At 42.4% G+C, this 13,700-nt stretch overlaps 1 protein-coding gene across 1 annotated transcript in view; it reads left to right on the top strand.

The window, feature by feature from the left end:
* XKR4 (XK, Kell blood group complex subunit-related family, member 4) overlaps positions 1–13,700 on the top strand; it is a 400,254-nt gene that overhangs the window by 248,170 nt on the left and 138,384 nt on the right. The window contains exon 2 of the mRNA XM_012661413.1: positions 7,671–7,870. Within this exon, the coding sequence (XP_012516867.1) occupies positions 7,671–7,870 (200 nt within the window). The remainder of the gene's footprint in view (positions 1–7,670; positions 7,871–13,700) is intronic.

The following is a 13,700-nucleotide window of genomic DNA, read 5'->3' as shown; positions in this document are numbered from 1 at the left end:
AGAAAAACCAATGTGTTTTTAATGATACCTAACATTTACTGACTGCTTACTAGGTAATTTATGTACATCATCTCATCTTATTTTTAATTACTTCATCATCTTTTCTTTTTAACAGAATGGACACCTAAGGCTTAGAAAATAAAAGGAATTTCCCAGAGCCCTGGAACTGAGAGAGCCCTGTCACCTGGCAGACAATTGAGTGAACTGTCTGTGCGTGCTTTTTACCTGAGGTTCTTTTCAAAGGGCAAGACCCTGGGCGGGACACCAGCCTGACACTCCCCACGCGCCACTTGCCCCTGCTTCCCAGTGGCAGGACTTTCAGGCTGGCAGACGGAGACTTACTCTTGAATATTTTCCTGTTTCATCTTTGTAAGCTGGCCCCATCAAGGAGTTGCTATCTTGTATAGAGGTCTTTCCTCATAAGCAAAGATTCAGATATTTTAAAACTCCCCATCCTCAAGGAAATTCTGACACAACCTACAGCTTGGATGAACGTTGAGGACATTATGCTAAATGTAATCAGCCAGTGTCAAAAAGACAAATATTGTACAATTCCACTTATATGAGGTACCCAGAATAGTCAAATTCAGAGAGAAAGAAAGTAGAATAGTGGTTGCCAGAGGCTAGGGAAAGAAGGAAATGGAAGCTTATGGAATGAGTGCAGAGTTTCAGTTTTGCCAGGTGGAAGGACGTCTGGAGATGGAGGGTGGTGAGGGTTTCACAGCAGTGTGAATGCACTTACCACTGAACTGTACACTTACAATGATTGGACGGTAAATTAGCAAAATTTATGTGTATTTTACCATAATTAAGACAAAAAACCCTCCCCATCCAGGACCTGGAAATAGATTTTCTTGCCATCTTTGGTTTGTAGATGTTTGAACTCTATTATTGGAAGGCTTGATTTTGTGTCTTATTATGTGAAACTCCATGAAGCCTGATACCTGTTGTATTATTCTATGGGAAGAAACCTGTCACCAGCCTCAGGTTAACTATGAGCTGAAGTTGCTATAAAAACAAATATCATTGTACCAGAAGAGTTCAAGTCCCTGTGGCCACAGACCTGAGAGCAGATTTGTAGCTTTTTAGCCTGTTGCAGCAAAGAGCAAGGAGTATGTGTAATCTCCTCCCCAGGTGAAAGCTAGAAACAAAATAGTTCGGGGGGGCATTTGTCGGAGTTCTACTAACATTGTTAATGCCACGGAGGTCCTGGATTTAAATTCTACGATGATTTCAAGGAAGTTGAACATTTATTCGTTAATTTGTTCACTCAACATGCAAATGCTCCCTGTGCTCTCTTTACAATATATCCAACTCTGACACCTTTCCACTGCCAATACCACTGGCCTCCTAATCAAAGTTAGTGTCTCCTCTCTGCCCCTAATCCCCTAGCCCTGCTGTTCTCTATTTTCCACACAATAAGCAATCTTGCTAAAATACCAGTCAGATTCCCTTCTCTTCTGTTTAAAACTCTCCAGTGACTTCCCATTTCCCTTGGGAAAAAAAAATACAAAATTGCAACTATTGAATGTGTTCAATACACATTCACTGAATGCATAAGAGGATGTGTATTAATCTAGGGCCTATTACTCATGAGAAACTGAGCTAGATGTGTCTTTGTAGGGCTACAAAGACAAATCACATTCTTTTCTTCCTGGGAGTTTATATTCTGGGATATGAAACGAACTCACAGATGAATAAATAAAAAAATAATGTTGTTTTTCCCTGGTCTAAGTCTGAATAAAGATAGATTGAGCCTAATCAATGGTACAGCCAGTTCTACCTGGGTGATAAGAGAGGGTGAGGGGAAGGTGACACTCAAGTCATACAACACTGCAGGGTGGTGGGGAGTGTAGAGAAGTGTCGCCAGGCAAGAGAACCGCGGGAGCAAAGGTGTTGAGGTGTGGACTTACCGCCAAGGAGCCGGGACGGCTTGTGCATGGCGGGAACGTAGGACATGGGTCAGGGGATAGAGGCTAAAAGTCAGATTAGAAAGGTTAAACCAAAAGCCTTAAATGCCTTTACTTGCATTGTTTGAGTTTACTGTTTATCGTCTAGGCAATGGAGAGTCATTGAGGTTTTTAAGATGGTAGAGATTGGACTCCATTTATGTTACAGACAGGTCACTCTGGAAGCAATGGGAAGAATCTGTTAAAGGGTTCAAAGTCAATTAATAAATAGTAAGAACTAGCATTTATTGGATGCCTACTATCTACCAAGTTTTGTGCTAAGTCCTTGACTTTTATTACATTAAATTCTCGGATCAACCTATGTGATTAGTACTATTATTTACCCAATTTAGAAATGGAAGTATTAAGACAGAGAGATGTCAAGACCAAGGTCATACTGTTAGTAGATTACAGAACTAACAAAGAAACTGAGAGAATCAGACTTTAGAAAAGAGAGGGAAAAATAAATATATTAAAGAGATAAAAGTTCTAGAATATAGTGTGTTACCAAAGATAAGTGGTGAGGGAGAATGGTAATGTCCCAAAATGCCCCCTGGGCTTATCTTGGAAGACCTGATAAAGGGCAGTATGTATTCTCAGTATAGAAGATGGGACAAATTGAGAAGGAAACCTAACAAAGTGGTTTGAATATGTTTGTTTTTATGTGCTTATGGGAAATCTGGGGAGCAGATGGACATACAGGTTTGGATCTCAAGTGAGGGTTGGACTGCAAGATGCAGACCCGGAAGTCCTTAAGGGGACTCCTCCCTTAAGGGGAGGAGAAGTCATGAGGCAAGTGAGATCAAACATTGATAGCAAAGTATTGGGGGTTGAATTGTGCGTCCCCTAAAAGATACTGAATTCCTAACCCTTTGTACCTGTGAATGTGATCTTCTTTTGGAACTAGAAGGAAATTTGCAGATGATGAAGTTAAGATGTGATGACTAGGGTGGCTGCTAATCCAGTACGACTCAGTGGTTATATAAAGAAGTTTAGATGCAGAAATAGGTGCACAGGGAGAAAGCCGTGTGAAGATGAAGGCAGAGATTGGGCTGATGCACATACAAGCCAAGGAATGCCAAAGAGCGCAGGCAAACCACCCAGCTAGAGGAGGGAGGCACAGAACAGATTCTTCCTCACGGGCTTCAGAAGGAACCAACCCTGCTGACACCTTGATCTCAGACTTCCTCCCTTCAGACCTGGGAGATAATAAGTTTCTATTGTGTAGGCCACAGTCCATGGTCCTTTGTTAAAGCAGCCCTAGGAAACAAACACAAACGGGTAGAGGGGTACCTGTGTGTGGCATGCTGAGGGTTGATTGTTGATGACCAAATAGAGACTGTTCATTGAAAAGTGAGTTTGCCAGTCAAAGAAGCAGGAAAGGCTATTTAGAGGTTATTCCAAGAAAATCATGAGCTTGCAAATAGGCACGAGGTGTGAGAAAGGAAACACCAGCAGTTTGCACTGACCTAATCACAAATTGCAGCCACGGAGTGGTCGGAGAACACAGAAAGCTGCTAATGAAAGTCCCTGTGCACGGCACCATGGCGAACTTCACCTTAGAGTTGGCACAGAGCAGTCACAGGCCCAAGGGAATGATTAAATCCATTTCATGTTTTAAAATGTTAGTGTTCTGCAAATATCGTGGCAGTGGCAACACAGTTTTTTAATCTACCAAAATTATCCCGTTAAAATAGGCAGAGCCATGAGGTCAGCAAAGCTGAAGAATCATGGACAATACCTGCAATTTTGGGGGTTGAAATACCCGTGTAATTACCTGGGGACAAATTAGTGACAGCTTATAAATTCCACGTGATATCAATAACCATGCAGGGAAAAGTAGAGGGAAGACCTTGAGAGCAGGAAAACCCCCAAATGCCAGACAGGCACTCACTGGGAAGTGCGGCGGACCACGCTCAGAGGAGCGGGGGAGACTGGGAGGGTGTTCTCAACGATCCAAGGCAAGGCGAGTCCCAGGAGGCTAAAATGCAGCAAAGTCTAATGCTATTGGCACAGTCTGGGCCCAATAACCTTATTAACTAACAAACTGAAGCCCCTTCAAAAACAAGGTTCTGCACCTGCTGGGAATAGATTCCAAAACTGAGCAGGGCAGGGGCAACCACAAGAAATGAAAAAGTAGGTCCAAATAAAAGAGAAGGGGAAGAGGAAGCAGCTGATACCAGAAAGTAACAAGTGATGCTGTTTTTTTCACTTCATGTGAACAACAGAAGAATGTGCTCTCGAGCTGTGACAGCAGCCCTGCTGTCCGGGCCCACTCGGCCTGCCTAAAAGTCCATGAAAACTAAGTTAATTTTAAAACTCAAGCTGGAACGCATTCTACTAAGTGAAGTATCCCAAGAATGGAAAAATAAGCACCACGTGTACTCACCAGCAAATTGGTTTCACTGATCAATACCTAAGTGCACATATAAGAATGACATTTACTGGGTGTCGGGCAGGTGGGAGTGGGGAGGAGGGAATGGGTATATGCGTACGTAAGGAGTGGGATGCACACCATCCAGGGGATGGACACGCTTGAAGCTCTGACTCAGGGGGTGGGGAGGGGGAGGCAAGGGCAACATACGTAACCTAAACATCTGTACCCCCATAATATGCTGAAACAATAAAAAAAGAAAGAAAGAAAAAAAAAACTCAGCAGCAAGAAAAGGATCAAATTATTGTAAGGAAAAGAGAATAAGAAAACTAATGATATTGCTACAGACAACGAAAACATACAGAAAAACACATGCACAAAACAGATGGAAACCACAAGCAAATATTTCAAAATGAGCTGAAATTGTTAAAATTATAAAAGCTATGAAAAAACAATATAAATCAGAATTAAAATAATTTAAAAAGTGAGTAGAAAAAAGTAATATTTGACAAGGAGAATGATAGAACTCAATATAGAATTCTAATTAAAAGAAAAAAACAGGTCAGAAATAAAAACTCAACTAAAAGCAATGTGACCCTATTCAAACACCATAGTTAGAAGATAGACAGAAGACAGAAAAGAGGAAAAACTTTTCAATCAAAAAGAAATCTGAGGGTCAGGCATGTGGCTCACGCCCATAATCCCAGCATTTTTCTAAGGCTGAGGCGGGAGGATCACTTGAGGCCAGAAGTCCAAGATCTGCCTGGGCAACATAGTGTGACTCCATCTCTACAAAAGAAAAAGAAAACTTAGCAGGATGTGGTGGCACGTACCTGTAGTTCCAGCTACTGGGGAAGCAGGAGGATCGCTTGAGCCCAGCAGTGTGAGGCTGCAGTGAACTATGATGATGCCACTGCACTTTATCCCGGCAGAGTGACAGAGTGAGAGTCTGTCTCAAAAAACAAATAAATAAATAAATTTGAGATTAAAGGATTCGAGAGATACTGATAGACAAGAAGATAAAGAAGATACAACATCTATAATAAATAAGTCCTTAAAGAAGAAAACCAAAGCAATGGGTTAGAAAGACAATACTGAGCACCATCATTCGAGAAAACTTAAAACCACATGTTAAACTTGAAGCTATATAGTGAAGAGGTATACAACATTCCTCAAAAAAATGATACAGAACAGCCAATATCAAGATGCTGTTTTTTAATAAAACTATAGGTCTTTAAAAAGAAACAAAATATTCTTTGGGCACCCAAGAAAAATGGTTAAATAGCTTATAAGAGAAAGAATATTAGATTTCTATCAGACTTTTCCGTGACAGCACTTCATGCCAATAAACAATGAAGTGGCAGATTTAAAATGCTCAGATAAATAAATTGCAGATTTGGGTCTTGCATGGAATATATAATACAATATTCTACATCCACCCAACCTGACCTTTCAGTGAAAAGGTTGCCTGGGCTTTTCTGCTCTTGCATTTCCTTGCTGTATGTAAAGTCTTTGCATCGGGTAAATGCAGTTAATTCACAGACTTTTGAAGTGGGCACCAGCTTCCAACAAAAAACTGTGAAACTTTATGGTCTGTGTAACCAAAGGAACCTTATCCCCACCCAGTGCACTGATAACCACATCCTGTTACAAATATGTAAGGACTCAGAAAATACTATCCCTTTCTCGAGGGATCTACTAGAGAACAAGCTTCAAACAACCAAATATTGTACAGACATTGACTAAGGAGCTGGAGAAGTGTTCCAGCTAATAAATACAGAAAGATGATCGACTCAGAATATCACCATTTTGCAACTCTGATCACAGTATCATCAACAAAGGATAACATCATAAAAGAGAACAACAAACCATGATGTACCTCCCGGTGAGAATACACATCACCCACCCAAAATGATCAAACTTGAATCTGATCAAAATTCTAACACTAACTACCCATCTATCCTTTGCAGAAAACACAGAGGATAGATACCTTAACCACACCAGGCAAGTACAATCATTAGAATCAAGACAATGAAAAGCATGCAAGAAATAAAAAGCAAATGGAAGGAGAATCCATAGTGTAAAAGAGACTTAAGATATATATTAAGTAGTCATCATGTGTGGACCCTGTTTGAGTTGCATTTCAAACAAACTACTAAAAAATTATGATAAATAGGAAAATATGAACATTGAGTATTTGGTAATATTAAGAGATTATTGTCATTATTTATAAGTGTGGTAATGGTGTTGGTTTTAAAATTATTTTTAATAAAATATTTACAGATAAAATAATGTGATGCCTGCAGTTTGCTTCAAAATAACCTGGTGGTGGGGAGTAGGCGGAGGAATAAATGAAAAAGATTGGCAATATATTGGTAACTGCAGTTGAGCCTTCAGCAACACGAGTTTGAACTGCGCGAGTCCACGTACTCTGCCTCTTCCCCCTGACCAGAGACAGCAAGACCAAACACTCCTCTTCCTCCACCTCCTCCTCCTCCTCAGCCCAGTCAACATGAAGACAAGGATGAAGACCTTTATGATGATCCACTTCCACTTAAGGAATAGTAAAAATACAGTATTTTCTCTTCCTTATGATTTTCTTAATAACAGTTCCTTTTCTCTAGCTTAATTTGCTGTAAGAATACAGTATATAATACACATAACATACAGTTCATTGATTGATTATATTGATGATGTTATCAGTAAGGCATCCACACAATAATAGGCTATTAGTAGTTAAGTTTTTAGGCAAAGTTATACACAGATTTTTGACTGCGTGGGGGTCAGCACCCCTAACTCCCGTGTTCCTCAAGGGTCAACTGTACTTAATCAGGGTGAAGGGTATAGTGGAATCATTATTCCATTTTTTCTCCTTTTGTATATGTTTGACATTTTCTATAACAAGAAGTGCTTTTTTTTTAAGACACAAGGCAGGTTTACATGCACATACATTTTACTACTTCAGATTTGCACTGTGTCCTAGGAGAAATCCACCTCACGAATGCTATTGAGCGCATAGAGGAACTGACAAGAAAGGATGTATATAGGTTTTTAAAGTAACAAATCCCTTCTCCACCTGAGTTGCGACCACTCTTCACCGTATTCTTCTTCATATTGCAATTCAGTGGAATGCCTTTGATGAAGACTAAAATTCAGTGACTTCTCAAAGTGAGCATGTAAGCACGAGGGTACTCTTAAACAGTTCACTTGGGACTTTAAACCATAGCCACCAAGGTAATTATTCCACGTGCATGCTTGCATAGGTGGCTCGCAGAAAAGAAAAACAACCCCGGAGCTTGAATTATAAACTATCACTCATCTCTTTCTTCTCCATGTTTTCTTTCTAGATATTTCCACACAATATACTTAGGCATTCGAAGCCGACAGAGCGGGGAGAATGACAGATGGAGGTTTTACTGGAAAATGGTGTATGAGTATGCCGATGTGAGCATGCTGCACTTGCTAGCCACCTTTCTGGAAAGTGCTCCACAGCTGGTCCTGCAGCTCTGCATTATCGTACAGACTCATAGCTTGCAGGCCCTCCAAGGTAAGGGCTTGCAATTTGGTTTCTGAATTTGGGGAAAGATTCACTGGCTATTTTTGTCACAATCCAAGGCACTGCTCTAATGCACTTTGTCGACACAGGCCTGTTATATGTCTTCTGTTTTACATGTGATTTGTGAATGACGCATATTTTCTTCACTGCCACTTGTTTTAGTAGGAAAAAAATCTTTATGATTTTACACTTGGTCAATATGTGAATAGTGTCAGTTATCTGAGGCTTTCTGGTTTAAATTATAAAGGAATTCCTAAAAGTTACAAAGAAAACAGTAGCTCTCTCTCTGATATAGGTACCCTGGTATACATATACATTTTATATTTATACATATATATATAATCCCTACCATTTCCTTTAAACATTAAGAAATGAGGAGAGAGAGAAAGAGAGAGAGAGAGACTAAAAGGAAATGGTAGGGATCACCTCAATGTTCAAAGAAAGAAGGTCATATGGGAAAAATGTTGTCAATATTTAATAATACATGCTTATATACTTTGAAGTTTTATAAAATGAATATTATGATCAGATTAATATTTTTGTATTTTCTGTTGTTGGGTGATCTCATCAGTAAGACAATTCCATTTATAACAGAGCTGCCCAGATGTTTCCTTAGGGCCTGCTGCTCACACCCTTTCTAGAACAAGGTGGCAAGAAGATGCGACAGACTGGCCGGTAGAGAGGTGAATAAATGGGGATGGGTGATGGATAAGAGGCCATGTTCTACATAAAGCATTTCCTTATGTTACCTGGTTACCATATTGTAACGTGCTGGTTTTGTCTGAATCTCAGCCGAGCCCTCTGTGAGTCCCCCTGTGAGCACACACGCTGCTGCCATGTTCTGGCTCATGCTCCAGCTGAGACGGGGTTGGTCTGGGCAATCTCCTCAATGTCCTTACAACTTTTTATAGCAAGGAGCACTTTAGCTTAGGCTGAGTGCTTTAATTTGGAGGAGAGGGTCAGGGTGCATGTTACCTGTATAGGAAAAGAGAGAGAGAAGGTGTGCTGGTAGCCAGTAGCCCATTTATTCATACGTTCCTAGCCCAGCCCTGGCTGCATACTAGAATAGCTTTGGTCCAAGAAGTTTGAGAAGAGGGCAAAAGACATCCCTGGTGTGTGCTTCTTAAAGGCTAGAGAAAAAATCGGAAGAAAGGGGAAGTGGCATCTTTGCAAGGAAAGAGAAGAGAAAAGCACGGAGAAGGAGGAAGGCTGTGTAAGTTGAGGATGACCGTGGTTAGTGGGGATTAGCGGTTACAGACCGGGTATGTGAAGGCTCTGGCTCTGGTAATCTCACTACCTCACTGCAAAACCTTGTACGAGCCACTTCATCTCTCAGGCCCCAGTTTTCTTGAATGTAAAGATCGCAAATTAAACTGGATGATGTTCAAACTCCTTGACAGCTCTATTCTATCCTCTCATCAATGAATGCCCAATAGGCATTCAGTGCCAGCTTTATGCTTTAGGAAATGGTCTGCAAACAAAGATACAAATGAAATTAAAAGACAACATCAAACAAAATCTCTGTCAAAGAATCTGGTGCTCATCTCCAGAGCAATGAGGCAATTCCTTGGAACAGTCACGATCGGGAGCTCTCCAGGACAGGAAACCCCAAGAGCGGATGTGCAGACTTGAAAGTCGCCTTCCTGCAGCTCAAGGTTACTGGGCCACAGTAGTTTGCTACTAGTTTTCTAAAAGACTAGTTTTCTACTAGTTTCTAGTAGAGAAAAATAGTTTCTCTACTAGTTTTCTAAAAGATTTAGAAAATTATAGAGAAGTTTTTCTTCCAAAAATGATGGAAATAGAGGAGAAAAAGTAAGAGAGGGGCTAAGAAAATGAGATCACCTTTCCAGTTTGAGAGCTTTGTGTAAAATTGTGCAGAAAAACAATGAGGAAAGGGCAACCCTTGGTCTTCGTCAGATTGTTCATGCTAAACATAGGAATCAAAATTTTTGGTTTTTTAAGTTGTGGCTCTTCCCTGACACCTGATGTCCCCAGCTTATCGACTAAGCTTGACACGTTTACATCATGCGTGCTACAGGCTGTGCATGCCAGACCTCGTCCCCGGCCAAGGCAAGCCTTGCTGTCAATTCCAGAACGCCGTAGGGAGACTATGTTCTATGTTACTCCAAAGGTGGTCAAAAGACAAGTGTGTCCAAAGAGCACTAGGGCTGAAGCAAGGCATTGAGCACAAGATGAGGAATAAGGTTGATCTTACTGATGCTATTTTTTTTAACATGGGAGGTGGGTAGAAGGTTGTGTTACGAGACCAAAGAGTGAAATCACCTGACAGCAAACGAGACCAGCAAGGCAACACGACCTGTTTTTTTTGAAGAGAAACCTATCTTCAGGGTAAGAGCTTCTAAATACCGCTTTGCTGCTAGATAATCCCACTTACAACGAACTGGCTTATAAATTAAATTGAAGTGAGTTATAAGAACAGAGCTTTTCCCCTCTAGGAAAAGAAAAATAAATGTGATAAAAGAACCTAGTCTGACATATATTTTCATACATCTTTAGTGGTAAAAAATCCTTGGGATTTAAATGTAAAAACACAGCTTTCTGCTATGAATGCAAATAATCAGTAGGCATGAAACCTGTGAAGTATTTGCAAACAGCTCTGAATTAAAATCCCTAAAATGTTCTTATTTAGCAGGTAGACAATGGCTCTAAGTCTGCAAGTCATTCTGTATGTGACTATGTCTAAAATAACTATTTTTTAGGATAGAAGGAAAATTGCTTTGTTAACCCAATTTCAACTGTCTAACCCTCTCTGAAGGACACTATTTTTAAAACAATAAGAAAATCAAACAAGATGTATGACATTTTAAAACCGATGCTAAAAACCGTTCCTTCTTTATGGAAGTTGGCTAGCCCTAAAACACTGTTAGCTGTGAAAATCCTTTCTCAGCTCTCTTTCCTTATCGAGTCATTAAGTCAGACATGCCACCTTGTGCTGGAGGTGACAGGCTTGGGGGAGAACTGTTGGAGCATAATTGTTCCTCAGTTTGTACTGGCCCAGGAAGGACAGTTTGGCTTCTGTTCCAAGACCAGGAATCAGGGCATAGCTGTGCCTCGAACCTAACCATCCAGTTTCTCTCCACGTTGTCACGTTGGACATATCGTAGGGCACTAGCTGCTCTTCACTGGACCTGGGATTTCCCCAGGACCCGCTATCTCTGGAGCGTGAGATGCACTCAGGGAGGTCCGACTGCACGCACAGCTGCAGCAGCAAAGATGGGAGTGTGCCCTGTGTGGCCAGAGAATCTGCAGTTCACACGTTTTCCAATCCCATTTCCCGCCAGGAGAGAGGGCGACAGCAAGGGGAGGAGGGGTTGAGAAAGAGGAAGGAAGGAGGGATGGAAGGAATGATGGAAGGAAGGATGGAAGGAGGGAGGAAGACTCCGCTTGACAAGCAGAGATGGACCACGGCACTCCTATTAGTCTCCACGTAGTGGACGCTGCTCTTGGCGGCGAAGATGCTTAACATGTGGTCCGAGGTCTGTCAGTTCTATTTCCAGGCAAACACAAACCATTTCACCTCATTCCTACTGCGCTCCCTGGTCAAACTGCCCCCACTCCCACCAGGCCCCTGCAGCCATCCTGCTGCTTCATCTTGTCCTTCTTTTCTCACGCCATTCTCCTTGTGGTGGTCTGAGAGGCCACTTGGACTCTATTTACTCCCCAAACATACTTAAAGCCCTCAATGTTCCCCTTAGCACTCACTGAAATTTAAGGCAAGATTCCTGAGCAAGATACAAGGGCCTTTATATCACTGCGTTCTCCTCATTAGTCCCACTCTACGTCCACATTGCCTTCCTCTCTCTTCTGGAAATATTCCCATTTCTTCTGCACCTCAGGGCATTTGCACATGCTGTTAACCTCTCCAGAATATCCCCATCCCCTTTCCTTTAGTCTGGCTCACTCTTACTCTTCCTCTGGAATTCAGCTTAACTTCCCCAGTGACTCTCCTGACTGCCACTCATGTTTTTATTCCCGCATTAGTATTTCCTCATAGTGTCCTGAACTTCAGCCTGCGACTTCAGGCAACTTACCTACTGTGGCTCAGCCTCAATTTTCCCATGTGCACTGGAGGATAATGATAGTGTCTGATTCATAGGATCATAATGCTGAAATGATAAAATGCATACAAAGTGTTCGGAAAGACCCATAGCACATAGCACAGGGCTTCTCAGACTTTAACGTGGATAACATCTACCGGAAATCTTACCAGAATGCAGATTCTGACTGCGTAGATCTCAGATGGGACCTGATTTTTAGAGCAGGGAAATAGCGGGTGAAAATTTGATGGCATGTGAAAACAGGAAGAAAAGTCCAGATTTGAGGTCATAAAACCCAAATTAAGAGCTCTGTGCTAGAAAGGAAGTGCAGAAACACTGTAAAGAGAGAATGCGGGTCATTTGACAGACAGGGCGTGGACCAGGAGAAAGAAACCTCAGGCTTGAGCCTATGTGACTGAGAAAGGACCTGGGGAAAATGAAACTGGGCAGGTCAGGAGGAGAGGCCATTTGGGTGGAACAGGTCAGACATTCGAAGTCTGAAATGGTAGAGGGCAGACAAGCTAAAAAGTCTTGTGACTGCGAAAGACAGGGCTTAGGACAAGCCACTCAGTTTCAGAGCTTTGATTCTATCTAAGTGGCACAAGCAAAGGGAGAAGGTTAATGGTCAGAGTTATCCACCTGGACTTTGAATGACCTGTAAAATGAGCAGATTGGGCTAGAGGGTCTCTGAAGTTGCTTTTGGTTTTGTAATTGTGATTCTGTGAAGACTCTGTTTTGGTTGCATAAACCCAGCCTCCCGTAATTGGCAGAGGAGGCACTGACTCGTGTACAACTGTGCACAGGCCTTTCCTGGCAACACAGCATCGCCTGGTGCTCCCTGAGGTCAAAGGCAGCACTGGGAACACATACAGGTGGCAGTGACGTTCACGTGAGTGCGTGCAAACCGCAGCCCAGGCTGCGTGCGGCACAGTCACCTGGCTGCACAGGGGAGCCCTCATGCAGAAATTATGCTTCCTTGTAGAGGAACCATCTAGGTAAAGCAAACAAACAAAAATCAGGCCTTCTCCAGATCGATCGAGTGGGTGCCAATCTACCCACCCAAACATGTCCACTTTTCCCATTTCTACTTTTACCTGTTGCTACTGGGAAATCTCTTTGTATACTCTAAGTGTATTTAGCTGGAGTGTGCTGAGTGCGTTACCAACAAGTGCCTTCCTGCAGGCTGTGTGCCCGGGAAAGCTTTGCCGAGCAGGAAGAAACACCTACACCTACTTCTTATTTCTTCATATTCCAAACCGGCATGTGTTGCCCCTTTTGCCAACAGTTCTTCCTGAATACATTGTGAAAGGAAGAGAGGAAATGCAGGCTGCAAGAAGGTTCTAATTATTCTTCTCCGGTCTTGCATCCTGTGAGGCTCCGGGGGAAGCCCGGAGTGACGGGACCGTCCTCTCACGTCCAGCAGGCACTGTCCCCTGCCAACGGGGGCAACTAAGAAATCCCTGAACTGTGAAAACCACCTCATTTGTCCTATCCTGTGAGCATGGCTGGAACTTAATCACTGGATTTCATCATCAAGCAGGAAGACACAGGCCCCAGCCACCTTTACTTGGGTCGAGTTAGAGGAGAACCTGGCCACCCCATGCCAGAGTCCCTCCTCTGCCACTTGCCACCATCTTCTGAACGTGCCGGGCTCCACCTCTGGATTCTGCCGAGGAGGAAGGCGCAGGCGAGAGTGCCAGTCTGTGAGTGGGACTCGCTCCTAGTCCCTTGAGATCTGTCTGCTCTGCAGTTGCTATTTTAGT

This window comes from Propithecus coquereli, unplaced genomic scaffold (genome assembly GCF_000956105.1).
Source record: "Propithecus coquereli isolate 6110/MARCELLA unplaced genomic scaffold, Pcoq_1.0 Scaffold71, whole genome shotgun sequence".
Classification (NCBI taxonomy): Eukaryota; Metazoa; Chordata; class Mammalia; order Primates; family Indriidae; genus Propithecus; species Propithecus coquereli.
The sequence above is the reverse complement of the archived record's forward strand: the minus strand, read 5'-3'. Positions and strand labels throughout refer to the sequence as shown.